The sequence below is a fragment of the Colobus angolensis genome, unplaced genomic scaffold, assembly GCF_000951035.1.
Source record: "Colobus angolensis palliatus isolate OR3802 unplaced genomic scaffold, Cang.pa_1.0 Scaffold198, whole genome shotgun sequence".
NCBI lineage: Eukaryota > Metazoa > Chordata > Mammalia > Primates > Cercopithecidae > Colobus > Colobus angolensis.
In genome coordinates, this window is record NW_012115132.1 from 1,623,743 (window position 1) to 1,650,559 (window position 26,817).

At 37.9% G+C, this 26,817-nt stretch overlaps 1 protein-coding gene across 1 annotated transcript in view; it reads right to left on the reverse strand.

Annotated features, from left to right (window-relative positions):
- Window positions 1–26,817, reverse strand: part of COL14A1 (collagen, type XIV, alpha 1) — a 255,503-nt gene that overhangs the window by 116,150 nt on the left and 112,536 nt on the right. The window contains exons 20-25 of the mRNA XM_011941061.1: window positions 25,001–25,130; window positions 21,276–21,398; window positions 18,534–18,683; window positions 13,970–14,086; window positions 6,319–6,465; window positions 2,534–2,590 (exon numbers count right to left, since the gene is read on the reverse strand). Coding sequence (XP_011796451.1) covers window positions 2,534–2,590; window positions 6,319–6,465; window positions 13,970–14,086; window positions 18,534–18,683; window positions 21,276–21,398; window positions 25,001–25,130 — 724 coding nt within the window. The remainder of the gene's footprint in view (window positions 1–2,533; window positions 2,591–6,318; window positions 6,466–13,969; window positions 14,087–18,533; window positions 18,684–21,275; window positions 21,399–25,000; window positions 25,131–26,817) is intronic.

Genomic DNA, 26,817 nt, shown 5'->3' on the forward strand with positions numbered 1-26,817 from the left:
AAAGTATTATCAGCAGGTATTACAGATATCAATAAAACAATCAAACAAGCAAAAAGAATTAAACAAAGCAAACTATACCAATAAAAACCTACTCTACTGAGAACATTTTTAAAAAGTTCTTTTATGTTATCATGTGCTGTTTCAGATTATCTATCCCTCTCCTCCTCTTCATTAGGGTTGATCATTGCAGTTGACTCTGTTTTATGATGAAGCAAACAATTTGCTCTTCAACAATCTGAATCTTTTAATCTTATGCCAACCGCACACAAATATTCTATGAGATAATGTGCCTTTCCCCTTTCTTTAAGGAAAAGCTCACTTAGTTTTTATTTTATTAAGTACAACTTTATTGCCTTAAAGCTATTTATAATATAAAATAAACCATCTCCAAGTGAGCTAATACTCTAGGGGTGGTACAGATCTGGTGAAGTTGTTCTCATGAGTTCTGCGATTTATAAAATTTTACAAATTTGTAGTTTGGACTTAAAGCTGAAAGGAATAACAAGATCTGCTAATTATGAGTTTATAAACAGGTCATCTGTTTCCATGGAAAGATAAAAATGAAAATTAGGTTTCACTTTCAAAATGAGAGAAAATTCTATTAAAAAATACACTCAAAACGAAAAATTTAGTTAGTAAATCAAAGAAAGAAAATATATCAACATGCATGAAGAAATTACCTCTGGGGTAAAAAGTTGTGTTTTTAATGTTCTTCTGTTATGTTTTTTCTATGTTTTAATGTTCGTTTAATAAATATTTAGTATTAGTTTAATAATAGAAATTTATTGGCTTTTAAATTAAATATACCCAGGACAAACAAAGCCTAAAATACATAGTGCATTCAAGTTGTAAAAGCACCATCTAAAACCATCACAATGAAAATCTCAGAACCAATGTTTCTACTTTGTCAATCCTTAATTTAAGCTCACAGACCTTTCCAGATCACATAAGTCTTCTATAAGAATTCATGAATGTTGACAGAATAATATCCATACTCAGCTATCAATAAAAATATTCTGACCTCAGAGCATTCTGTAATATCAGCATCAGAGGTGCCTAATTAGTAAATTTATCAATTAGGATTCTGTTTCCAGTTCCAACAGTGAGAATAACCATAGATGTTGAGACTAAAGAAGGCTAGATATGAAGCTGGAAGAAGAAAGAATTTGGCATTCCAGGTAGAGTGAACAGCATTCAAAGATGCAGGACAGCATAAGACATGTATGGGGAACCCTGAGTTGTACAATTTTGCTATTATATAATGTATTCTGGGAAATAATACTGCAAAATAGATTGATTCGTGAAGACTTTGCATGCCATCCTAGGATGAATGTTGAGCTTTATTAGACTTCTTAATTGCCTCTGTTTCTTTGTGTCTTCCACTCTCTGCAGCATTTGAATCCACTGACTTTAAACTCCGAACAACTTATTTTTTATTGTTTCCCTGGTATGTAACAGGCACTTTAAGATGCATTATGAATGGAAGAACTCCTCCAATACAACCTTCTAACGTGTTCCACTTTCTTCTCTCATTCTTCCAGTCCATCCTCCCTATTTCGCCAAAGTTATCATTCTTAAACATAGATTTCATCAGATCACCCTACCTTCTTACAGATTGTCATGACATGCCATTTCCCACAGGATAAAGCCCAAATTCCTAATTTTGTCACATTAACCACTCCATAACTCTATCCTCATTCTTTGCTCTTTAGTGCCACACTAAAGCATTTATGATTCCCTAAATCCATTAAGCACTTGGATCACTCTTGACAACGAGTGCTATTCACCCCATTACTTATCTCTCAAACTCATTCTTCAAAATGTAGATCAAATTCCTCTTCTTTTATGAGTCATTAGTCTACAGCAGCATTAACCATTACCACTTCTGGGCTACCATAATACAACTGCTATTTTATAACTCATAAATTTGACTGGTATTTATCTAGGCACCCATTTCTCTTTAATACTAAAATAAGCAGAGAGCAGCAATCACGTATTATTATTGTATTTCCCACACCTACCATAAGAGCCTTGAGAATAAATAGTAGGATTAATAAATGTTCATTACTGAAATGAAAAAAGTAATGATCACTACTTTGTTGGGGGCCTTTTTAAAGTTACCTTAATAGCTTAGGTAAAAGGTGATGAGGAACTATTGTGATGAGGAAAGAAAACACAACTGGAAAAGACACTTCAGAGTTCGGCTGGGAAACTATTATTGTACCTGAGAAATTACAGACTGGATTTTCACTTACAAATTATGTGACTATTCTTCCTTAATGAATGTTAACTGCTCTCATATTTCAAAAAATTAGTATTAAACAATTCTGTTAGTAAATCCACTCTTTGTGTGCAGAACTGATATTAAGTGGATATCATTCAAGCCCATCATGGTTGATAAGCATTTGTATTAAGGAGAAAATTAGGTAGCACAATAAATATACTTTATTAATACCCTGGTTTTAAATGAACAGGCAAACAAAACCAACACAAATCCTAAACCTAGAATCAGATCATTATTCTATTATTTTACCTTCTTTTGCTGGTGGAATGGTTGGTGGAAAAGTTGGTGGTCGTGTAGGAAGTGATTCTGTAAAGGAAAGGGAGAAAGGACATCAGTTCGCCATCTCATCTGTGGGAAAGAGAACAAGGTCATGGAATACTAAATATTCAGGGGAGTCAATGATTTTGATAACTGTCTTCCCTGAGAATTTAATGAGTACTATAAATCAGCCATAGCCTGTGAAAACTGACTCCATCTATCATCTCATCCTCAAACTGAAGGCTTGAAATGCCATTTTGCCACCATTCAGTTTACCCAGCAGGAGTCAATGAAATCAAACTGTCAACTACAAAGTGGTTCTAATGTTGATTTAAGGCAGGAATCCTGCCAACCCATTTGAAAGTTCATCTCCTGCTGCTTTCACACACACAATAAACTTCATTTCCATTCTGCCTAACGACTGACCATCAATCCTTTTCCCTTTCCACCCTGCATCCCCCAGGATATTGGTCACCGGTGGACTCTCATTCATTCTGCTCTGCTCAGACTGCAACTGGAAATGTCTTTTGGTTTTGAGGACCAAATGTAACATTGGCAGGCTAAAGTATGTTTGGATCTTTTCAACCTGGATTATGTGGGAAGAGAAGTCCACGTACTCTGCAGAGGTGTGGCTTGGTTAAAGGATCTGGGGACAGTTAGATCAGAGTAGTGATTATCAATTCTCATTCCAGCTCATGTGGCAAAGCACCAAGAAGTTTTGGTGTCATTAGGCAAACATAAAATACAATGTTATTATGTATTCATTTCTAATTCCTATTTGACACTAAAGACTTAAGAAAAACTAAGAAAATTCTTCTGGTTATCCCAGTTAAATACTCAGGAAAACCCTCCACTAATCATAGCCATTCACAGAGGGGAAGTCTAGCCTCAGGCAATACTGAGCACCAAATAGCTAGAAGGATTTGAGCTCAGGAAGACTGATCATTTGCCAAGAATTTTATAAAGGGTAGTTTCTTCATTGTCAGGAAGGCTAAGAGGTGAGTTGTAAGGTCTCCTCCAACTTTAAGATCCAATAAAATAAAATAATTTAAATAAAATGATTCAACATTAAAAGAATGAGGTAACTATATATTACTAAATGAAAAAATATTCAAGATGATTATTTTGTGAAATAGGTCACAGAATACCATGGCATAATCTCATTTGTGAAAAATAAAACTTACACACACATAAACACACACACACACACATATATACCTTTTACATTTTATATATATGTGCTTTTTATTTTTCACAAATATGTATGTGTGTGAAAAGGAAATATTTCTGAAAAGGAAGAACAAGGAAAGAGGGAGGTTGACAATGCACTTTATATTTCTGTTTTACTATTATGAATATATATCACCGTTATTTTTAAAGGTAATTTTTGAAGCTAAAAACTCACAAAATTTAAAAACTGAGAAATTTTTTGTAACTAGGATTGCAAAACTTTCTTAAAAACCCCACAAAATGTTTCTAAAGCCATTTAAAGAATTTTAAAATTTGTGGAAGTAGTCAGTCATCTTAATAATTGTGCATCTTCTTTAATAGGGAAAATCAAGGCATCTCCTAAGTCTGGTCAATAAATCAAGAATGAAATCAGTAAGAGAGTATGGCAACCAGATTAATATGACTGGGCAGAACATCTGGCCAAAGAATCTCTTGGGTAAGAAGAATCACAGTGAACTGTGGACACATGTTTATATTCTGTATGTGACATACAGATTGTCCCTGTCTTCAAGGATGTGAGGGGCTGTCACTCAAAGAGGGAGTAGTCTTTACCTGTATTGCTTCGAAAGGCTGAACCAGAGCCAATGGGTGGAAGCTACAAGAAGACAGAAGCCTCCAACATAAGGAAAACATTTACATTAAACAGAGCTATCTAAATTGGATTTAACCCTAGGTTAGTAATTAACCAGTGTGGGGTCAAGGCCAGGAGAAGCTGAAGTAGATCAGGGGTTCTAAACACAAATGTTTCTAGGGGTCAGGTGAGCAATCAATAAGCGCAAAGAAAGTGTAAACATTAAGGTGCAGTAGCAAACTTAAGCACACACGCACTGTCTAAACAGACAGCACTTGGTTCCAGCAGACTGGCACCATGAAGATAGATACTTAGTGTTGCAAGATATTCTGACTTTTCAAAAACTACTTTAAAACTTAAAAAAAGTATGGCCCAGAAAAAACATGCCTGACAGTGAGATCTAGCCTTTAGTTTACGACTTTTAAGAAGATAATAATGGTAACAACAGAAAGTACTTGCTCAATGACATACAGGTTGAAAAGCTCTTCAAAGAGAGTAGTTAATTTCATTGATGAGTGAAAAGCTCAGAGATGCTGAATTGCCCAAAGCCATAATGCTAGAAAGGGGCAGAACAAGATCCTCAAACCAAGCACTTGACTCCAAGTCTTGTGTACTACCAAGTTCCTATTAACTTCAAAACTATATGATTTACAATCCATAAGATGGAATTCTAATCAGCAATAAAAAGAAACAAACTACTGACACAATCTATAACATGGATAAACCACAAAAACATATGCTAAGTGAAAGATGCCAGATGCAAAAGACTACATATGGTATACTTCCACTTACATGAAATGTCCAGAAAAGGAAAATGTATAATAAAAGAAAGTAGATTGCCTGAAGCTCAGGGTGGGAAAGGAGATTGACCGCAAACAGCAGGAAAGGCTCTTTGGGTTGATGGAAATGTCCTGAAATTTAATTGTAGGGATGGTGATACAACTCATTACATGTACTAAAAATCATTGAACTGCACACTTAAAAGGGTACTTAAATTTTACGTCATGTAAATTATACCTCAAAAATACAAGTGGAATATGAAAATACTGCATATTTAAGTCTGAAATAAAGTCTTTGTATTACATAAAAGAAGATGATTTAATTTATTATACTTTTATCCTCTCTTTTTGAAAGTTACACGTGCATGATTTCCCTCTGCAAGTGCTGGAGAGGCTGGAAGAGCTATACACAGGCAGTAATCCCTTCTAAATGCCATGTACGTGATAGAGGGGTCACCAAGAAAGCCCATTGCCCAACACCTATTCAGACACAAATCCTAATGGAATTTCAAGTTTAAATTCAAGATACTGAGTTAAGCCCACAAATGTCCCCCAGAATTCACTACCTTTCAAACCATTTTAATGTTTGTGCACCCAGGGTCAAGAATCTTTGACTAGAAGTCTTTTCAAGAAGTTGACACTCCCCTTGCTCTTTGGAACATGTTAAAAGAGGTTTGTTTTAATTTTATACTTTGCCTTTCCCTTTAGTGCATCACATCTGCAGTCAGCTTGGAAAAAGTGCAAGAGCTCCTTAGGCAAACAGTAACTCTAGGGTCAGCTAGTTGGAACATCTTGGCTCCCTTCCCATCCTCATGGCTGTGGTAATATGCCATTGTTTTAAGGTCAGAGCCAAGTCCTCAAACTGCATTTCACACTCCACATACCACAGAAGTTCCTTATGGATCTGGATCACAATATAAGTCATTGTCTCAATTGCTTTTACTATCGTGTGGACTTCTTGTCTCTTGTGAAACATATATGGAGAATGGAAATAAAAAACCCATATTGATGACATCAGTGGGCCATAGGCAATGAATTCTGGGACTGAGTAAGAGGAACAAAACTTGTATTAAGTATATTCCTGAACAGCAATAGCTAATATTTTTCTAAACGGGATAAGGTATTTTCAAAACAAGATGCCTAAAATTCTGTTTGTTCATGGGGAGAGGGATCAGGAGAGAACACACATGACTTACGTGTTTTTTCCATTATGCTCACACTAGGTCCTTCAATCTCCTGGAGCTTTGTATAAACACTGATTTTATATTCAGAATCAGGCTGAAGTCCATAGAAGCAATGCCTGGTTGTACCTCCACCCACAGTTGATTCTTGCTTTTTTGTATCTATAATAAAAACAAAACAAAACAAAAACATACGCATATGAAATTTTTGAAACACAGCCATTGGCAGATGATTTGCTTCTAAAATACTTCACATGTGTAGCCCACATCAGATAAAGCCAGAATGAGTTATATTTGTTTGAAGTATTGTATCTTCTTCCAAAGAGTTAATACACTCACTGGTATTTTTCTATGAAAAATCACATTGTATATGTCCAAAAATGATGTTTACTATTAAAAGGCTTCTGAGATCAACTCTGTACTTAATGGAGAACTATTAATGCATGTAATTATATGCACACATCCTAACTGATCTTCTGGAAAGGTGCAGATGTGAGGGCATGTTTTTTTCTCTCTTTTTTTTTTTTTTTTTTTTTTTTTTTTTTTTTTTTGGAGATGGAGGCTTATTCTGTCATCCAGGCTGGAGTGCAATGGTGTGATCTCAGCTCATTGCAACCTCTGCCTCCCAGGTTCAAGCAATTCTCCTGCCTCAGCTTCCCGAGTAGCTGGAACTACAGGCGTGCACCACCACGGCCGGCTAATTTTTGTGTTTTTAGTAGAGACGGAGTTTCACCATGTTGGCCAGGCTGGTCTCGAATTCCTGACCTTAGGTGATCCACCTGCGTTGGCCTCTGAAAGTGCTTGGATTACAGGCATGAGACACCATTCCTGGTCTATTTTTTTAAAACCTGAACTCCTTTTTATTCAGTATGATTTTCTGAACACAGTCCAATGTTATATAACATAAACAGATACTTCCTTTTGGTCTCATATAACTTATTACCACCCAAGAGGATACCCTTCTAGGCAGTGGTCTAAAGATACAGGTATGGATCTTAGAAGCCCTGGTCCATGGGTCCAGGTTGTCTTCAAAGCTGCCACAACTGTAGGCAAGAGCTTGCAGCAGCCCTGGGATCACCAAGGAGTCCTCACACTGCCCAGTATCTCCTTCTCAGCCTTGACTTTTAACTGACACCAGTGATTTCCTTCAATCGCAAAAGACATTCCCAGAGAGTTCAGAGGGTCCTCTTCAAATTCCCAGCATCCACTCTGAAAATCCTTTAATTGAGGAAAAAGAACATGGTGCTTACATAGCATAGGGCCATATATGCTGCAGAACTCAGTCTCTCAATTTCTGGTTCATTTTTTATCGACCAAGGAGACATGTCATACACAACCAATTCACATGGCACCTCCTCTGTCTTTTTCTCCACCATGACAGAGGCACAAAGAACTCTGGAGACCTGACTAACTATTGGCTCCTTTCTTTGTTCACACGTCCATAGCAAAATTATGTGCATCTCCTGGAAGAACTAGTGCTGGCCCTTAGGTCCTGAGACAGGAATATGGATTAATTACATTCATCATTTCTTGAGGGTTTATTGTATCCAGGTTCCGTGCTTGCTATTTAATTATAACAACAGCAATAAAGATAATAACAGCCAACATTTAATGAGTGCTTATCACGTGCCAGGCAATATTCTAAGGAATTCACATGTATTATCTCATTTGATTCTTATAACATTTATAATTATTCCCAATTTAAAGAGATGCAACTAAAGGTCAGAAAAGTTAATAACTTCTTAAAGTCCTTATTCTAATTAACAGAACTGAGATTGTTTAAACTAGTAGATAATAGTTGTACATATTTTGGGGGTTTGTGTGATATTTTCATACCTCTATACAATGTGTAATGATCAAATCAGGTAATTGGAATATCCACCACTTCAAACATTTATCTTTCCTTTGTGTTGGGAATATTACAATTCTTTTTTTTCCAGCTATTTTGAAATATACAATTATTGTTAACTATTATTTCCCTACTATTCCCTACTATAGTACTATCAAATACTAAAACTTATTCCTTCTACCTAAGCATATTATTCAACCCCTTGACCCACTTCTGCTCATTCCCCTGAATTCAGAACTCTAAAGCTCAGTTTCAGAGGATGTTGCTTTAATTTCCACTGGTATATTCTAAGAAAATGTAAATGAAATCAATAGTTTTCCAAAATGAAACCATCTGAGAGCTGTTGAGTGCATATGAAATGTGCAAACATGATGGCTAGAGATCAGATGAGGAATCTTTATGACTCAGTGCTTTATCACTCCACAGAGCCTACTTGGGCGGCTTTCATTACTGAAGAGTTTCAAGTGTTTTCCTCATAGGCATAGAGCATTGTTGTTATTGTTTTTACCACAATGGACAACTGATTAAGAGGAAGAATCATTGCTACCGTGAAAAAACAATTATTCAAATTTCCCTCTAGATTGATCATCTTATCCATAAATTGCATGTGTTTAATCAAAGCTTCATAAAGCTTTATTTCTAGGGATTGAAAAACTAGTGTTGAAAAACAGCATTGATTAAATATATTACACTTATTATTTAGTGGTTAAAAAGAACTATCCATGCCTTCAAAATGTTATTTGCAGAGCAGTTTATGAAGAATAAACAGAATCTAGAAAATATAAAAGCATACCAGTTGCTTTTTCAACTATAAAATGCAAACATTTTACACAATTTTTGTCTATTTTATAAGTATCCAACCTAGTTAAATTTCCAACTATATTTTGATATGCATGTATTGAAGCAAATATATGTATATCATAATATGCATATATCAGAATAAACATGATATAGTTATTTAAATTTTGTCTATGGACAAATATAGACTTTTAAAAATATAATTGAATTGAAGCCATTTGTTAAATAGAATTTTAAATTTATTTTTATATATTGTGAATATTAGAGAGTTTCAGAAGTGAACTTTATAATGGAATTTTTATTAATATCTTTGTTCAAAGTAAAATACTGTCAACTTTAATCATTTCTTGTTCATATATTATGAAAAATGATAACATTTAAAAATTGTTAAAGTGTTTGTGAGATTATAAATTATGTGAAATGGGTTTGATAGTAAAATTCAGTGAACTCAGTGTTTTGTTTTGCTTAGGTCCAAGTTTAGTCTGTGGTTTCCAGGCTCAGAATCCCACAACAACTGTTTTTCTGTTTTGTTTTGTTTTGTTTTGTTTTGTTTGACCCTTAGCTATCCGTTAGAGCCTCCTAAAAGCTTCTGTGGGCCACCTGTAATACAAACATTTCCTGAATGTTATGCATGGATCACACTGATCTACCTCCACAAACCTTCCAAGGACTCTCCATGAGTCAGTTCCAGAAATGCGCTTTTCTGTCACATTTCCTATTTCATGTAGAAACCCATGTACTTTAAAGACTCTTGAAAATAGAATATAAGTAGATCTTACTGCTAAAATAATACAGCTATAAACATTGGAAAACTGGAACAAGCACTATAAGACTAATGGCAAACAGTATCAATTTGGTTCCCAATACTAACAAAGAGGGGTTCCATGAATGGGGGTGTATCCATGTTGCTTTTGGCATATGCAATTCAGGCCTATTGGCTTTGCCTTAAGGAAAACATTCAAACTGACCAAATGGTGACTAATTTCCTCAACCCCTCATGCCAAAAGCAGGAAGTTAATTTTACTTTTTGAAACAGAGGGAAAAAATCTGTTTTTTTTTTTTTATTTGCACACTATTCTTAGGAAGCAAGACTAAATCCATTCTCCAGATTATAATCATGCTGATAATAACGCCACCAGCTTGACTTACCAAAATGTCCTACAAGTAGTTATTGAGCTCCACAAACAAAGAATATCATAATGTCACTGCTCCAAAAAGTTTAATTTTGATCATAGGTTTTGTTCCATATGGTGTTTTTTTGTGGACCTGGTCTTTGGTAAGGTAGGCTCTCCATTATGCTGCAATTCTCTATCCTTTTCAATAAATAATACTGCAAAGCTGACATCTCAGCACCTAAATAAGGACAAGTGGGACAATCCTCTGAACCCTGATCTAAGCAGGTTACAAAGAAGTTCATCAAGCTGTGGGGATTAGGGTGGGAATAAAGCATTTGGGCCTATGTGGCATATATTAATAAATAAATGAATTTGAAGGCAACCTTAGGTGCCAAGGCAACTCAAAAACAGCTGAAGAGAGGGATAAAATCCCAGAGCATCTGCAGAACTAATGGAGGATCTCACAGGGCTCTGAATTACCCAAGACCAACCAAAAATCTCTCACTTTGGACTGTCCTAGAATTAACCAAAAATCTATCATTTAATTTGGCAAATGGATGACTGAGTCAAAAGCAGATTTTGTTTCAGTCTTTCCTGAGAAGACCTTGTCCTTCTGGTAATCTTTTATTTCTTGGCCATAAAAATGTCATAATATTTACATGGGTAAAGGACATCTGTTGCTTTTGCCTGTCTTGTATCTGAAATCTCTTTCTTTGCATCCATTCCTCTACACTCTTGGTCTTTATGGTTTGGGGAGGATTGAATAACACCCCCACCTCCTGCCACCACCACCAGATACAGGGGTGGAAGGCAACTCAGTCCAAACAGACAGTTTATTTCATGCCCTTGCACTCAATGACAGATTTAGAGGCATGTGACCCAAACCAGGCCAATATGACTCAGTTCCTGGACTTCTGTTGGAACTATTGAGAAAGAGAAGCTCTCTTTTCACCAAGACTGTTAAAGGTGGAAGCTGGGAGAATGTAATTCTGGATCTGACTCACTGAGCCTGACTGAAAATGAAGGCAGAGGAAAGCAGAATACAAGAAGGAGCAAGACTTTATCTCTAAAACATTGAACACCTAGGTCCAGATGTGCCTGAAGCCAGAGACTTTTGGACTTCTTAGTATACTAGCCAATACATTGACCCTTTGGCTTAAGTTTATCTAGATTTCTGTGAATATTAATAAACAAGCCTGAATGATACAGTGTGGCTATTCTACTTATAAAACCTTGCAAATTTCCAGTTATTGCCTCAGTTAATAGACGCAAATGAAATAATTTTACAGAAGCTGAAGCCCAGAGAAGAAAGTTGACCAGCGGTTGTGGTTACAGTGGAGACTTCATCACTGATTTAATCTCAGAATAAAAATGCACATGCTCAAGCTATGAAAAAATATGTGGAAAAAAACTGGAAAAAATTACCCATCAAACTGTAAGGATTTGACCGAGGCATTCAGAAAGAGGTCAACTGGGATAAAGCTTTACTCCAACACATAGGGAAACTGGGTCTCATTTATTCCTAGTATCTCCTTTGCCTCGGATAGAAAGACTGAAATTTCCACAGAGACAGCATATGTAGCCAATATTACAGTCAAAACACCTGAGGGTCTGAGACTCATCTGCCCATGGAAGAATAGGCATCTTACCACAAGTCCTTTAAAGGTAGTGAATCAGGATGGTGATCACATTCCTCTGTAAGATAATGAAACTCAACCTAATTCTTCTCCGTTCTAGAGTAGAAAGACTATTCCTTGCTCTGAATTGTGTGAGTTAAAATATCTAAACACATTTCCTATTGCCACCTTCACACACTCACTCCTCCATCAAACATTCCTTTTCAAGTTGTCAATTAGAATCTTGCCGTCCAGCTGATAAATAATATTTAGTAAGACAATTGGGTGAATGAGAGGTGGGCTAATTTTTTTTATAAATCTAATCTCTCAGCAACAAATGTTGATGAGAAGTAAACTGAACAATACTTTTGTTCATTCTTGTTCAATTAAGACCATAAAGGTTCAGCTGAAAACATTTCTGGCAGCCTGAAAATAATACTGAGGGAGTACAAGTTCACTTAACTTGAAGATAAAAAGCAAATGTGGACTCATTTGCTTGCAAGTAAAAATCTTGGCTTCAGAAAGAGCTTATTGTGGTTTTAGATGACCAGATCAGTATTATCAGACAAATCAATCACATCCTCTGATAAAACTCTCAAGGCTGCTTTGCAAATATGCTAAACTAAAAGCATTTAATTTAAAAAGCTACGAATATTACTGATTCCATTGATAAAGCCAGTTTTTATACATTGTTGTGTCAACATATATAGTTATAAATTTTTATGAAAGGCAACAAACATCCAAAGGAACCCATGTCCCTTCATTTCAATTTCCTAAATCATATAAAAGGATAAATCACGTAAAAGAATTGTGGGTTAGTTTGGGAGGGTGATTATTATTATACTTAGCATTTTTTCTTAGGCTTAGCAAATACCACTAAATGTCAACCCTTCTATATTAAAGTGTGACTTATAGAAATATAGGAAACATAACTCCTCCAGATTTCATAGTTGTTTCTCAAATTGCTGCCTGTGCTTTATCTACTTCTGGCATCCCATCAATCATATTTAACACAACCACAAAATCCATGTGACTTATCCTGACTTTCTCTCCCTCAATGTTTATTCCAGATTAATACCACTCCCAAATGTCAAGCCAGTGTCAGGCTGGAAGGATCCTTACATCATATAGAGGGATTTAAGGAAGCAGTGGTGCCGCATGTCCATCGTGATGATATCTTGCCTGGGATTGGCAGGAATTTCTTCTAGTATGTTCCACCTATCTCGGTTCTTATTCTACAAGGGACATATTTCCAAATGCTCTCAGTGCTCTCCTAAAGTATGCTTTCCACTTTATGGATTGTATCAAAAATGGGATTTACGGATTTTGAATGTAGCTATAGTCAGGAATATGGGCTACTAAACCCAATCTTATCTGGACTAGAAATAATTAGGTCATCTTGCTTTTCGGAAAGGGGGAAACCAAGATCATTTATCCAGAAAGAATAGGCTACATTTTTAACAATTTTACTCCCAGGTTTGGAAGATTTTAAAAAATCATTTGGGATTCTTTAGCATCTCCTATAATCCCATAAAATAACAAGACATATCTTTTCTATTGTTTCTATAAATCTGATTAAGTATATTATTTGATTCATCTTCTGAATAGTGTCCATGCTGATATTGGGAAAAGATGATAAACCGGCTCTAGATACTCATTTTTGGGGAATCAGGCATTTGTTGTTGTTCTCAATATTTTTAATGAAGACAGTGAGACATTTTTACTGTTTCAGCTTTGGAACAAAGTCCCAAATTGGGGATGTATGTGAGAACTGTAACGCTGAAGAACTTGTTCATGATGGTATAAATACGTTAAATCTCTGTAATGAGGGTTTGTTGTTCACCAGTTATCCCTAAAAGAAAAAGAAACACTAAGAAAAACATTAAATTTAAACTTGATCCCTAGAGAGTGATTACCCAAATTAGAGCACAATATAATTTTAATGTATGCTAGTCTTGGCTATCTGGCTGCTAACATTTTTGGGGTCCTTTCAGTGCACAAAGCACTGTTGCAAATGCTTCATGTGGAATATCTCAGTTTTACCTTCACAGAACTCTAAAAAATCAGTACTATGGTTATACCCATTACCAGATAAGGAAAAGGGAGGTTTGCAGAGGGTTAGTAATTCGCTTACCCAACCAGTCAGACTCTATATGCAGCATGACTGACCAGTACAAATTGCTTCCTCGACAAGAGGGCTGTTGCCATTTGTGTGTTGTACACAGCGGTGTGCAAAGAACCAAATACACAAATGCTTGACAAAAACATAAGTGATGGATTGTACTTACCCTGGAGGGATTCTATAACAACCCTATAGGCTGTGGCATGGCGATGTACCTGCCAGTGGGCACACAAGCTGGTCATTTCAACGTGTTTGGCTTGGAGATTTGTAACACCCAAGTACACTGGAATGAAACGGAAACATAACTGTATTACACTGCAGACAACACCACAAACATCCCTGAATCTGAAATTAACTTCTGGAACAATTTTCATTCAAAGCTGCATACTCAGAGCTGGGAAATCCATCAATTTACAATGAGTTAGTGTACAAAAGATAAATGTTTTATGACTTGAGAAAACAGATTGCAAAACATTATGCATGATGTGGTCTGTCTGCTATGTTTCTTATTTGTTTGTTGTTTGTTTGTTTTGAGACGGGGTCTTGCTCTGTAGCCCAGGCTGGAGTGCAATGGCATGATCTCAGCTCACTGTAACCTTGACCTCCTGGGCTCCAGCAATCCTCCCACCTCAGCCTTCCGAGTAGTTGGGATCACAGGCATGTGCCATTACACGCAGCTAATTTTTTTTTTTTTTGTAGAGGCAGTGTTTCGCCATGTTGCTCAGGCTGGTCTCAAACTCCTGAGCTCAAGCCATCTGCCTACCTCAGCCTCCCAAAGTGCTGGGATTACAGGTGTGAGCCACCATACCTGGTCCTGTCTGCATTTTAAATAGAAGAGGAAGTATATAGTCATAGCAAAAAGACCAGATGCAAACGATGATGAAATTTTGGGTAATTTTCAATCTTATCCCCTTTATATACTTGTGTTTTCTAAATATTACACAATAAACACGGAATACTTGTATAATAAAAAAGTAAATACAGTATGTACTTATCAACCAATGAGGCAGCCATGGCTTAAAAAGAGAAGAGTGAAATAGTCAAAATGGAAGTGTTCTGCAAACGGGAGCAGTTTTACAAGGACTGGTCTTCAAAACACGATTGAATAAACACTGTTGAAATTTAAAAATAAAAGATTTTACACAGATAACACAAATTATTTTAAAAATACATAGGTTCCTATTAATCTTAGACACTGTGATATGCAAACATGGTTGTCTGGGGAGGCAATAAAATATTGTTTCTACAAGACAATAGAAAAGTAGGTAGCCAGTGCTTATCATTTGGATTCAAGCAGAAAATCAACATATTTACTTTTCCTAATGACCTCTGACTTCCATTCATATCATTTTCTATTATTCTCTCTCTCTTAGCTTACTCACAAAATAAAAATACCTTGAAATTATCTTTTCAAGGTGGTAAAAATAATCTTGTTTAACTACAATTTATACATTTACACTGTTCCTTTCTGTTACAGAATAAAAGAAGACTTTTTTCCTAAAGCCAATTAAACAATCTCTCTTTCCCCTAACAAAAACAAATGACATGAATGTTAATTGATTTATATAACTTTTTTTGTTTTGTTTTTTGAGATGGAGTCTTGCTCTTGTCACGCTGGCTGGAGTACAGTAGCACAATCTCAGCTCACTGCAACCTCCACCTCCCGGGTACAGGCGATTCTCCTGCCTCAGCTTCCTGAGTAGCTGGGATTACAGGCGCCCACCACCACACCCGACTACATTTTGTATTTTTAGTAGAGGCGGGGTTTCGCCTTGTTGGCCAGGCTGTTCTCAAATTCCTAACCTCATGTGATCCACCTGCCTCAGCCTCCCAAAGCGCTGGGATTACAGGCGTGAGCCACTGCACCCGGCCCTGATTTACATAACTTTTATCAATGTTAATGATTTATATAACCACACAAAATATTTTTTAAATACCTTATATTAATTTGTTTGCCATTGTGGGAGGTTTTCTTTTGCTTGGGAGAAAGAGAATAAATAATAAGCCCACTTAATTTATATTTTAAGGGCAAGAATGTAAAACAATTCAACAATCTCAGTCTTTTAAAATATGTTTGGAATGCTCAGTATATTTATTAAGGGAGAGAAGAAAGAGGAAACAAAATTGAAGAGGGAGCAGAGAAAAGGGGATGGAAAAAGACAAGAAAGACTGGGGAGAAGAGAGACCAATAAAAAATCATAGTGCTGGGCATGGTGGCTCACTTCTGTAATCCCAGCACTTTGAGAGGCCAAGTCAGGTGGATCACCTGAGGTCAGCAGTTCAAGACCAGCTTGACCAACATGGTGAAACCCTGTCTTTACTAAAAACAGAAAATTAGCCAGGCATGGTGGCGCATGCTTGTAATCCCAACTATAGGGGGTGCTGTGGTGTAACTACGGAAGGCTGTGAGGTTGCTACAGGAGCAAAACAGAGGAAATACTTGGAGGTTTCATTAGTGAAGCCACAACAGTGTCACATCAACAGCCAAGCACAAGATCAGAACCACAGTCAAAGGCTTCCTAGGTCTGTTGAAGATGGAGACTATTTCCTTTAAGATACATTTATTCACTAGCTAGCCTTTAAGGTCTCAAGATATTCCATGACAGAGAATTCAGGACACTTCTTCTGTAAAAGTGCTGGCCCTACCTGCAATCGGGGGGCGCTGGGGTCTGGCTTAATATATGGCCCACTTTTGCCTGACAGTATTGATTAGATTAATTATTTATTAGGGATGAGGGTAAGATATAGGCCAAGGGCATAAAGCCCAATCATTACAATAATAATAGTGGTTATTCATTGAATATTTGCCACATGATAAGCGCGCTACATACATTTTTTCTCTGTGATCCTCACAATTTGCCTGAACAATGGTTATTATTATCTTCATTTTAGAATTGAAAAAGCCTGGACTGAGGGAAGTTAAGCAATTTGCCCAAGGCCACGCTAACAAGTAGCAGATTTGAGGCTTATTCTTTCGATAATAACGTGACCACGATCTCAAGAGTGGAGCATGTGTTGTTGATTGCACTCAGGACTATTTTTATTAGCACATAGCCAAACCACTTGTATTTTGGTCACTTATGTGTTATCTTTAATGTGTATTTTAAAATGTGATTAAAAATCTTGAGTGATACAATGGACTTTGGGAACTAAAGGGGGAGGTTTGGAAGGCGGGTAAGGGATAAAAGAGTATGGATTGGGGACAGTATACAGTGCTCCAGTGTCGGGTGCAGTAAAATCTCAGAATTCACCACTAGAGAATTTATCCATGTAACCAAAAACCCCTTGTACCCCAAGAGATATTGAAGTTTTTAAAATAAATAAAATTTTAAAAAATGATGTCATTTGACTATCAAAAAAGAAAATAAAATGTATCAAAATTATTTGATTGTGGTGATCATTACACATTGTAAACATAAATCATCACACTGAAGATTGCTGATCTGTGTATCTACACCTTGAATATATACAATTTTTATTTGCCAATTATACTTCAATAAAGCTAGAAAAAAATGAAAGAATAGTGAGTATTTGAAACAACAACAATATCTTGAGGGGTTTATAACAATAGAATTACAAAACAGATAGAAAAAGAGTAGCAAAAAGGAAGAAGGTATTATACATTGTTAAAAAATTCTTAAGCCAAAAAGCAGTAATTTAAGGTAGACTGTAATAAACTAAGGATTCATATGGAAATCTCTAGGGTATCTATGAAAATTTAGAATATTTAACTAAAAATCTAGTAGAGCAGAAATTTTTTTTAATATATTAAAAAATAAAAATACTGATTTTCTGTTTAGGGTAATTACATGGATTTTGAAAAGTATTTAGGTCAAAAACTGTAAGTCAATTCAAATAAACAAACAGGTCATGCGGAGGTATAACAAACTTCAGGAATATGGAACATACATGCTGGAATTTGGAAAACACTGATTAATGCGTGGGTGTCTGGGAGTGGTGTACGTCAATGAGAAGTCCCAGATGGTGTGCAGACAACATGAAAACCCTCAAAGGAGTAGAGAAGGAAGTGCTGAGAATGGGATGGCATGTACTTTTGATGGATGGCATGTGTGCATGTGCAAGGGGGTGGAGTGACCCCTCTGAGAAAAGACAAACCTCCTCCTGCTCCAACTTTGACACTGGTCATCTCGGGCTACAGGTTGTTTGGAAAACTTCACTTAATTTGAAAAATGCCAACACAGATTTTCCAGAAGGAAATCCTATCTGCAATCATCAAGCCTATTTGAAAGCCAAGTACTAACATCCCGCCTGTCAACCAGGACTCCGAACTACCCCGAATATACAGCACACCTTTCTTTCCCTGAAACACCATCCAAAAAGGGCAACATGGAGGAAAAGAAAAATGAATGACCAAATGGAAGCAGGGGTTGAGTGACAAGTTACCGTGAAAACAAAACAGCAAAATCCCGTGTGCTTGGGAGGCTGAGGAGGTTGAATCACGAGGTCAAGAGATGGAGACCATCCTGGCTAACATGGTGAAACCCCATCTCTACTAAAAATATGAAAATTAACTGGGCGTGGTGGCATGTGCCTGTAATCCCAGCTACTCGAGAGGCTGAGGCAGGAGAATTACTTGAACCCTGGAGGCGGATGTTGCAGTGAGCCGAGATCACACCACCACACTGCAGCCTGGGCGACAGAGAGAGATTCCATCTCAAAAAACAAAGCAAAACCCATGTACGGTTGAGGCCACTGTAGATGGCTCTTACATGTTTTCACCATGCCTGTCAGGGCGTCGCTGAAGCCTGAGGCCTGGGAGGCAAATATCTTCACATTGTAATCCATTCCACTGAGGAGGTTTGTGATAAGAATGGTGTTAATGTCAGCTCCCACAAACGTTTCCAGTGTTGGACCAGGAACTAAAGAAGAAAGAGGATATATTTTAGTTACAACAAAATATGGGAAAATAGAAGCACTCTTAGATCAAACTGTACTCACTTGACTGCTTTTCAGTTGCCTAGGATTACACAGAATCCAGACAGCAGGGTTGAGGTTTCAATCTGGTCTCATCTAGCTCTAAAAACTGCTGCACTAAAGGTTATTTTTAGGGACCTAGTCCTTTCCCCAAATATAGTTTTATCCTTGTGCTTATTCAAAGAAGTTGGTCCACCTCATAGTCTACCATGTGCTATATTGTTATGTACTATGCCATGATAGGCAATTGAGGAATTTGTCCAATTAAAGAAATAATTCTCAATTGTCCCTTCTAAGGTAACCAACTTTGTTCCCAGCAGGTACGCAAGCAGCAGTCATAGCAAATTTTATCATGGAGACTAGGCCAAACCTTGCCACATTGTGAACCAGCATCAATGTTACCACTTTAGTTTTATCTACTCCTTTTAGGATGTTTAATACCTTTTAGGATGTTTAATAAGATTATGGTCTTATTCCAAGGCCCTTGATTAGCTAGCATTTTCAGACCTTTATGTTTTCACCTCTTCTTCAATCTAATGGGGTCTTTAATGAAGCCTTAAAAACATTCGTTGCTAAAGCCTATACAAATTTATTTACCTCCTGCCTCTTCCCATGCATGCTCATTCTTTAACAGCTTTGAGTTAGTGACACGTTCTCAAAATACTCATCACTTTCCTCCAGAAGGCCCCTTCCAACAATACATTTACATGTTTCTCTATGTATGTGTTAACTCAATAGTGATGGTCCCATGCCCCACACGTACAATGCAAATGACCATACATGTATATTTCTCCCAGTTGACCTAAAACAGGATTTCTCAGCCTCAGCACTATTGGTATTTTGAACTGAAAAATTCTTTATTCTGGGGCAGAGGAGTACTGTCAATGGTAGCATGTTTAGCAGTACCCATTAGATTCCAGGAGCAAGTCCTCCCTCACCAGTTGTAACAATAAAAAATGTCTCCGTTGGGGGGCAAATGATATCAACTGAGAACCACTGGCCTAAAATAAAACTTTTTGTGCTTAGAAAGTCTGATCAATATTTGTAAAATGATCCAAAGAACAAATTAAGCAAGGTTGTCTTACAAATTAACGCATGCTTCAGGCCTAAAGCAAAGAGACAAAAACACTGGTGATGCATCCCAAACAATGAGCCTGGAGCAGGCTCGTGCATCCATGTTCTAGTCTTACTATTTTATTTTCCTGGTTATAAGGATGCTTGTCTGGAGAAACTAGAGGTGGGAGTATTTGAGTCTCATGGGCCTGAAGACAACAGCACATAGATAATGGGACACAATAGAAAAGTCTGAAAATTGATATGGGGCGAGAACCACATCTCAGATGAAAAATTGAGACTAATGGAGTTTTTGAAGGCAGAAAGGGCATACATTTTATTTTTATTTTTTGAGACAGGGTCTTGCTCTGTTGCCCAGGCTGGAGTGGTGTGATCACAGCTCACTGTAGCCTTGACTTATCGGGCTCAGGCAATTTTCCCACCTCAACCTCCGAGGTAGCTGGGACTATGGGTGCATGCCACCACACCTGGCTAATTTTTGTATTTTTTGTAGAGACAGGGTCACATTATGTTGCCCAGGCTGGTCTCAAACTCCTGGACTCAAGCAATCCACCCTCCTCAGCCTCCCAAAGGGCTGAGAATATAGGCATGAGCCACCACACCCAGACAGCAGAAAATGTTTTAATGACCCTAAGAATGTTTTTAAAATTTTCCTGCCAAATTAAGAAAAATGATTAGAGATGTCCTTTCTGCTGAATAACTAGAGCACTGCAGGCCCAGGTCTAGAAAACTGAGAAGACCCTAATAACATCAATTCTAGTCTCCTGTTTAAACTTCATGAGATTGCTAAGAATGGGGAGATGGCACTGTAAGAGGTGCTGGTGCACACGGTCTCCTCTTCACAGGCGTACAGACCAAGGGTGCGATTGCTTTCTACTTGGATCATTTTCATGCCTTCAAGATACAATGATGTGGGAGGTAGAGGTGAGAGGGATCCTCTTATGGAGGTGGCTAAGCGACTGGTGGAAAAGCATTTTACTACTGTGATGAGCTCCCCCCACCCCCATATCATTTCTAAACTGAGGAGATTAAGAAGTTGGTAAATGAAATTTTTCCAACTAATCCAAGAAGTAAGAGGTAGAGGAGAACTTTGAAATCTGAAATTCCAAATGTTTAGAACTTATATCTTCATTGAGCATAAAAGCTTCCTATAAAGTCAAGGTCTCCTTAGATTGATTCCTGGTCTAGGGTATGATTAGGTCAAGTATATACCCAATATATATTCTTCTAATTGATGTGCCCAGTAGTTTTCTATGTCATGTCATAGCTTCATCATCCTGATAATATCTACCTTATCACTAACCATACTAAAACACTTTATTTTTCCAAAACAAGTAAGAGTTTCTCCCTACTTCTTTAAAAAATACAACTAAACATAAAGTGTTATAAGAAAACAATTTATCTTAAAAGACATTTTAAGTGACTACTCATGGCATCAATATTATTTACAAAGCCTTACTTACCACTGACAGGTTTGTACACAATTCTATAGCCTTTCACCGGGGAAGACGGGGGGTCCCACGTAATGCGCAACCGGTTGTACCATTCCTCGGACACCCGCAAGTTCTGGGGCCCTGAGGATGGCACTGAGCAGAAAAGAAAAGGAAAAACAGGGATTCACTGTAATTTCCTTCTGTATGTCCCACACTGTTGCCACCAAAATATAAGACATCTTCCCACAAAATTAAAAGTATTTAAAAGTGAAAGTACACTGAAACACACAATGAGAAGCCTTTGAGAGTCTGTGGTTGTTTTTGTTTGTTTGTTTGTTTTTGTTTTTGGTTTTTTTTGAGACAGAGTCTCACTCCTTCACCCAGGCTGGAGTGCAGTGGCACGATCCCCACTCACTGCAACCTCCACCTCCTGGATTCAAGCAATTATCTGGCCTTAGCCTCCCAAGTAGCTGGGACTACAGGCACGTGCCACCACATCTGGCTAATTTTTTGTATTTTTAGTAGAGACGGGGTTTCATCGTGTTAGCCAAGATGGTCTTGATCTCCTGACCTCATGATCCGCCCGCTTTGGCCTCCCAAAGTGCTGGGATTACAGGTGTGAGCCACCACGCCTGGCCTTCAATATTAAATATATGGGAAATAACTGCTTTTGGGACAAAACACTTTTATCTGAAATGTAGAAGTCTTTCATTGTTATTTTCATTCCCCTTTCATCAGTTAATTTTAGGTATAATTGAACTCAGTCATGTTTATTAGAAATGTCTGTCTCCACGCCACTCTGTTCCACTAAGTATATGTGAACAGCAATATTGGGGGCATGTTCATAGAATGTTAATGGTGATTATTCTCAGAGGTAAGTTTCTGATTTTTTTTTTGCTTTCATCTTCATATTTCCTATATTGCTTGAAGTTTTATATTATTACTTATCCATTTTTTAATCAAAACATTATAGTCATTTATATGGAGGACTATTATAAATTTGTATGCATTCTGTCATTATCATTTTGTTGTTAATAAAACTTAAGTTGTGTTGGCCACTGCTTAATCATGTTTAGATCATCCACAAATACTTCAAAATAATTTTACTATATAGAGATTGTTAAGATGTAATGGCATTTCTGTAATAAGATTTAGGCCCTATTTTCATACTAATAATCTTTAAATAGTTTTTATTTAAAGATAAATAAATAATAGCAAGTATTTACCTTGCTAGGTAAAATACTACTTGATGTCTTCTTTAATTGTTGCTTAAGTCTGTGGTTTTGGTTTTCAAACATTTATTTAGCAGCAACATACCAACATATGCTAGAAATTCCAGTGCATAAACCAAATCAAGATGCCAATATAGTGGTAAAGGTGGAGTGAAAAGTTTGAAATCTCCCTATAGCTCTACTCTTCTGTTTTCTTTCTTTCCTTCCTCATGTCCCCTGAGGAAACAACTATAGCAGCTCTGAGGACTCACAATACTCTGGGTGATGTTTAGCAAAATGTGCAGGCTTAGTGGGAGTCTGGGTGGAGGCACACGGCATAAGTGTGGGAGGAGGGAGTGATGCCAGCACTGTTAAATGAGGAGATGATATCTATTTGCCTAGCTGAGTAGAATCAGGACTCTGGGCTTCACAATTTTAATGATTTTCACAAACTTAGTTGAAAACTCCACACTTCAGTGCCCAGGTACAGAATTCAGCCCTTGACACCATTTTGAACCTAACCACATGTCACCATTTGGTAATTATGATGGATAAAGATGGTCACAGAGTTTTTGACCCTCCTTCCATTGACAGGTGGGGCTATGACTGTTTCTTTGAATCTGGGTGGGTTCTATGACTACCTTGACCAATAAATAGACTGCAGCAGAAGACACACTAGCAGTTTCCATTTTGTGCCTCTTGGAACTCTTGCTGTTATAGTCCTGAGATGACATGTAAGAAATAAGACTGCTTTGCTGGAAAGACCACATGGAGAAGCTCTGAGACTAATGGAGAGAGAGAGGGACTCAGCTGGGTCCAGGCTGCTTGCCACCCCCACCAAGATGCCAGACATGTGGGTAAAGTTGTCCTGTACTCTCCACACCAGCTCAACCCTCAAACGAATACCACCAGGTGACATGGATCAATCCCATGTGGAGCAGAATTTCCCAGCAAGTCCTGCCCAATTTCCTGACCCACACAATTGTGAGATGTGATTTAAAAAATGGTCACTGTTTGAAGCCATTAAGTTCTAGAGCAGTCTTTATGCAAGAATAGACAATCAGTCAATAATGAAGACAACTAAGACTCTGTAATGCTTTAATCAAGGGTTTTTGTGCATCTTTCTCATTTGAGGACCATGGTCAATCCTTCTTAAACAAGCGTTGCATGACGCCTCCTCTGTGCCACCCAGCACCATAGGAGCTTGGCATGCAGAAGTGAACAGTATTGATGAGGCCCCAGGCTCTCATGGTGCTTACCTTCCAGGGATGGGAGACAGACAGTGAGCAAATACATGAATAAATAAGAAAACACCAGAGAGTAATTAGTGCCATGATATGACCAAAAGCAACAAACAAAAAATGATAATATCATAGACAGTGGGGGCTACTTTGCATGGGGTGGCCAGAAAAATCTGAGGAGGTGATGTTGAGCTTAGACCAGGATGACCAGAAAAATTCTGACATGCAAACATCTGGGAAAGCATATTCCATGTAGAAGGAATTGCTAGGGCATGGGGCCTAGGGCAGGAACAACTTCAAAGAGTCCAGTGGAGGGCAGAAGGGGAGGTATGACTGGGGAAATGGCCAGGAGGGGAGAACAAAGAGATCAGCAGGATCTAGGTGGTAGGTTCATCTCTGTAAGGCACAGAAGGACATAGGATTTTATCCTGGGTACAATGAGAAGCCATTGGGAGGCTTAGAACAGAGGTGCAGATCATTTACCTGCTGAAAACCTCCTCAAGCTGCTATGAGAAGAATAGGAGATGGCATGAGTAGAAGCAGGAAGACCTCACAGGAGGCTAGGACACTCATCTGGATGAGAGAGAGTGTGGCTTGCATAAAAGGGAATGAATTAATGGCATTTTCAGCAACCCAGATGAGACTGGAGACTTATTTTAAGTGAAGTAACTCAGAAATGGAAAACCAAACATCGTATGTTCTCGCTTATAAGTGGGAGCTAAACTATGAAGATGCAAAGGCATAAGAAGGATACAATGGACTTTGGGGACTCCAGGGGATCGGGTGGGAAGGGGATGAGGGATAAGAGACTACCAGTTGGGTTCAGTGTATACCGCTCGGGTGATGAGTGCACCAAAATCTCACAAATCACCACTAAAGAAATTACTCATGTAACCAAATACCACCTGTTCCCCAAAAACCTATGGAAATAAAAGTAAATTAATTAAATAAAACAAAAATAAAAGAGAGAGTGTGGCTTGGACTAGAGCACACCTGTTAGGTGAAGAGAAATTAGGCACTCAGAATACATTTTCATGAATCAACAGGACCTTGATGAATTAAACTCTGGAAGAGAAAGATCTAGTGGTTTTTCAAGTCTTCACTTCCACAGAAAAGGAAACTGCAGCCCAGAACATTTAAGCAATTTGCTCAAAGTCACATAGCTTGTATATGTAAAGACAGGATGCAGACAGATTTCCTGTTTCCAAATCTTTTAGTTTCTTCACTGCAATCTATTGTATCTTTCAGGGTGCATTACAAGGGACAAGTCAGCTTATATCCAAAGGGAGAAAGCTTCACTTACAGGTTTTCCCAGGAGCAGAGACACTGACACCTTCTCCATCTGTGTAGATGGGAGTCACTGTGACTTTGTATTCAGTATCAGGAAGCAGAGGCTTCAGAAGGAGATTGTTCTGGCTTCCAGGCACCATAACCTGAACAAAAAAGCAAAGGACCACAGTCTTAGTGAGACCTGTTTCTACTGATTTGCTAATGAAGCACAACTTTACACATTTTGAAACAATCAAAAGCAAACAGATGTGCTTTGAGAGTGAGGAGAAAAGAAAGGGCATTCGTGCAAAAGCATTTCTCCCTGAAATTCCCATCATAGTAACCCTTAGTTTATAATCACTAATACAGAAGGTTTAAATTTGATGCTCTTAAGCTCTAAGGAATATTCTTCTCTCAACATCTTCTTGGCATTTGTAAAGTATCCAGAAGAGAGAATAATGGCCTGTTTAGATAGCAGGTGTTTATGGATTGGGAGAGTTCATTCTATAATCCAGCCTGCTGCTTATCATTTTTTGTTTTACTTAAGTATCCCCTTGCAAAGTCAGCCTTCCATTCTTTCCTGCTTCAGAGATAATCAGACCCCAGCATTTTCTTCTTTCAGTTAAAAAGGATGGACCCTAGCCAAAAGCAACAGAACCACACATTAAAGCCAAGTTTTCTTGAGCTGAAGCATATTTACCAGCAACACTAAAAAATGGTGCGGCTTTTTTATTTCTGAAAGGAGTTGTCTTCCTCAATCTAGAATCACCATCACTCTGTGTCTAAAAGGCTGTCCCCACAAAAAAGAAAAGGAGCAGTGGGTTTGACATCGCACAAGTGAGTGCAGGGCGCCATGTGGCGGCTGTGTGAACTCTGCCACCTCGAAAAGAATCGTCTGGACCAGAAAAGCCACATGTTCTCAGTGCTAAAACCACAAAACTTTCTGTCTGTGCTCCAGGAGTGAGGAGCTGACCCATCACCGGGCCATTTAAAGAACTTAATCATGGCTAGAAAAGTGCTAGGATGTAAGAACTGACTCAAACGGGTTTAAGGGAGTCACAAGACCAGGACAGCTGGAGTTACTTTTCAAGTGCTGGGTAAAATGCCAGCAGGCAAAGGGCGATGCTGTCTCCTTCTGGATGAAGGAAGGAACCTATAAATCATGGAATAAGCCCTAGAAAGCCTCGAGTTGAACCCAGAAGCAGCTGTTGCTAAGATATTGCTAAGCTTTAAAAGCAATATTTTAAATATGAAGCAAGGAATTCTAAATTAGGTGATTTTATGTGAGATTAATATGATTTTGCTCCTCATCGGAAAGGGCCATTGAAATGCACAGGTCTGAATTGATGTGTGGACTCGGGGTCCTGAGAAGGAGATATTTACAAAGGAGCTCTGCTTTATTCCAGAATGAGTTAGACGGCCCTAGCACTAAGAAAGGGTAAGAGAAGGATTGAGGTTGCCCTGACTTGTATTACTCCATCAACATAGCTTCCCTCAGGGTGTTTCTCTTAAATGTAACCCAGCTGAAGCAGAGCCTGGGCATTCATTTCAATCTGTCCATCTAGCAAACCACCCATGTTGATGTTAAATAATGTCTTCTTTCAAACTGAGAAGCACACGGTCTTGGAATTGACCAATTAAATTTTAGTTCATGGAATACTAAAAAGCAGTGTGACTGTTTTAGAAGACTCATTAGCTTGCCAGGAGTAGTTGCTGTGATTTATAGTAAGAGGTCTCCCTTACCTAGCAATTATTATGTGCCAGGTGCTGCTGTAAGCATTCTGATATAGCATATGCAGACTGAGTAAACCTTATCAGAAATGCTTGAGACCAGAAGTGTTTTGGATTTGA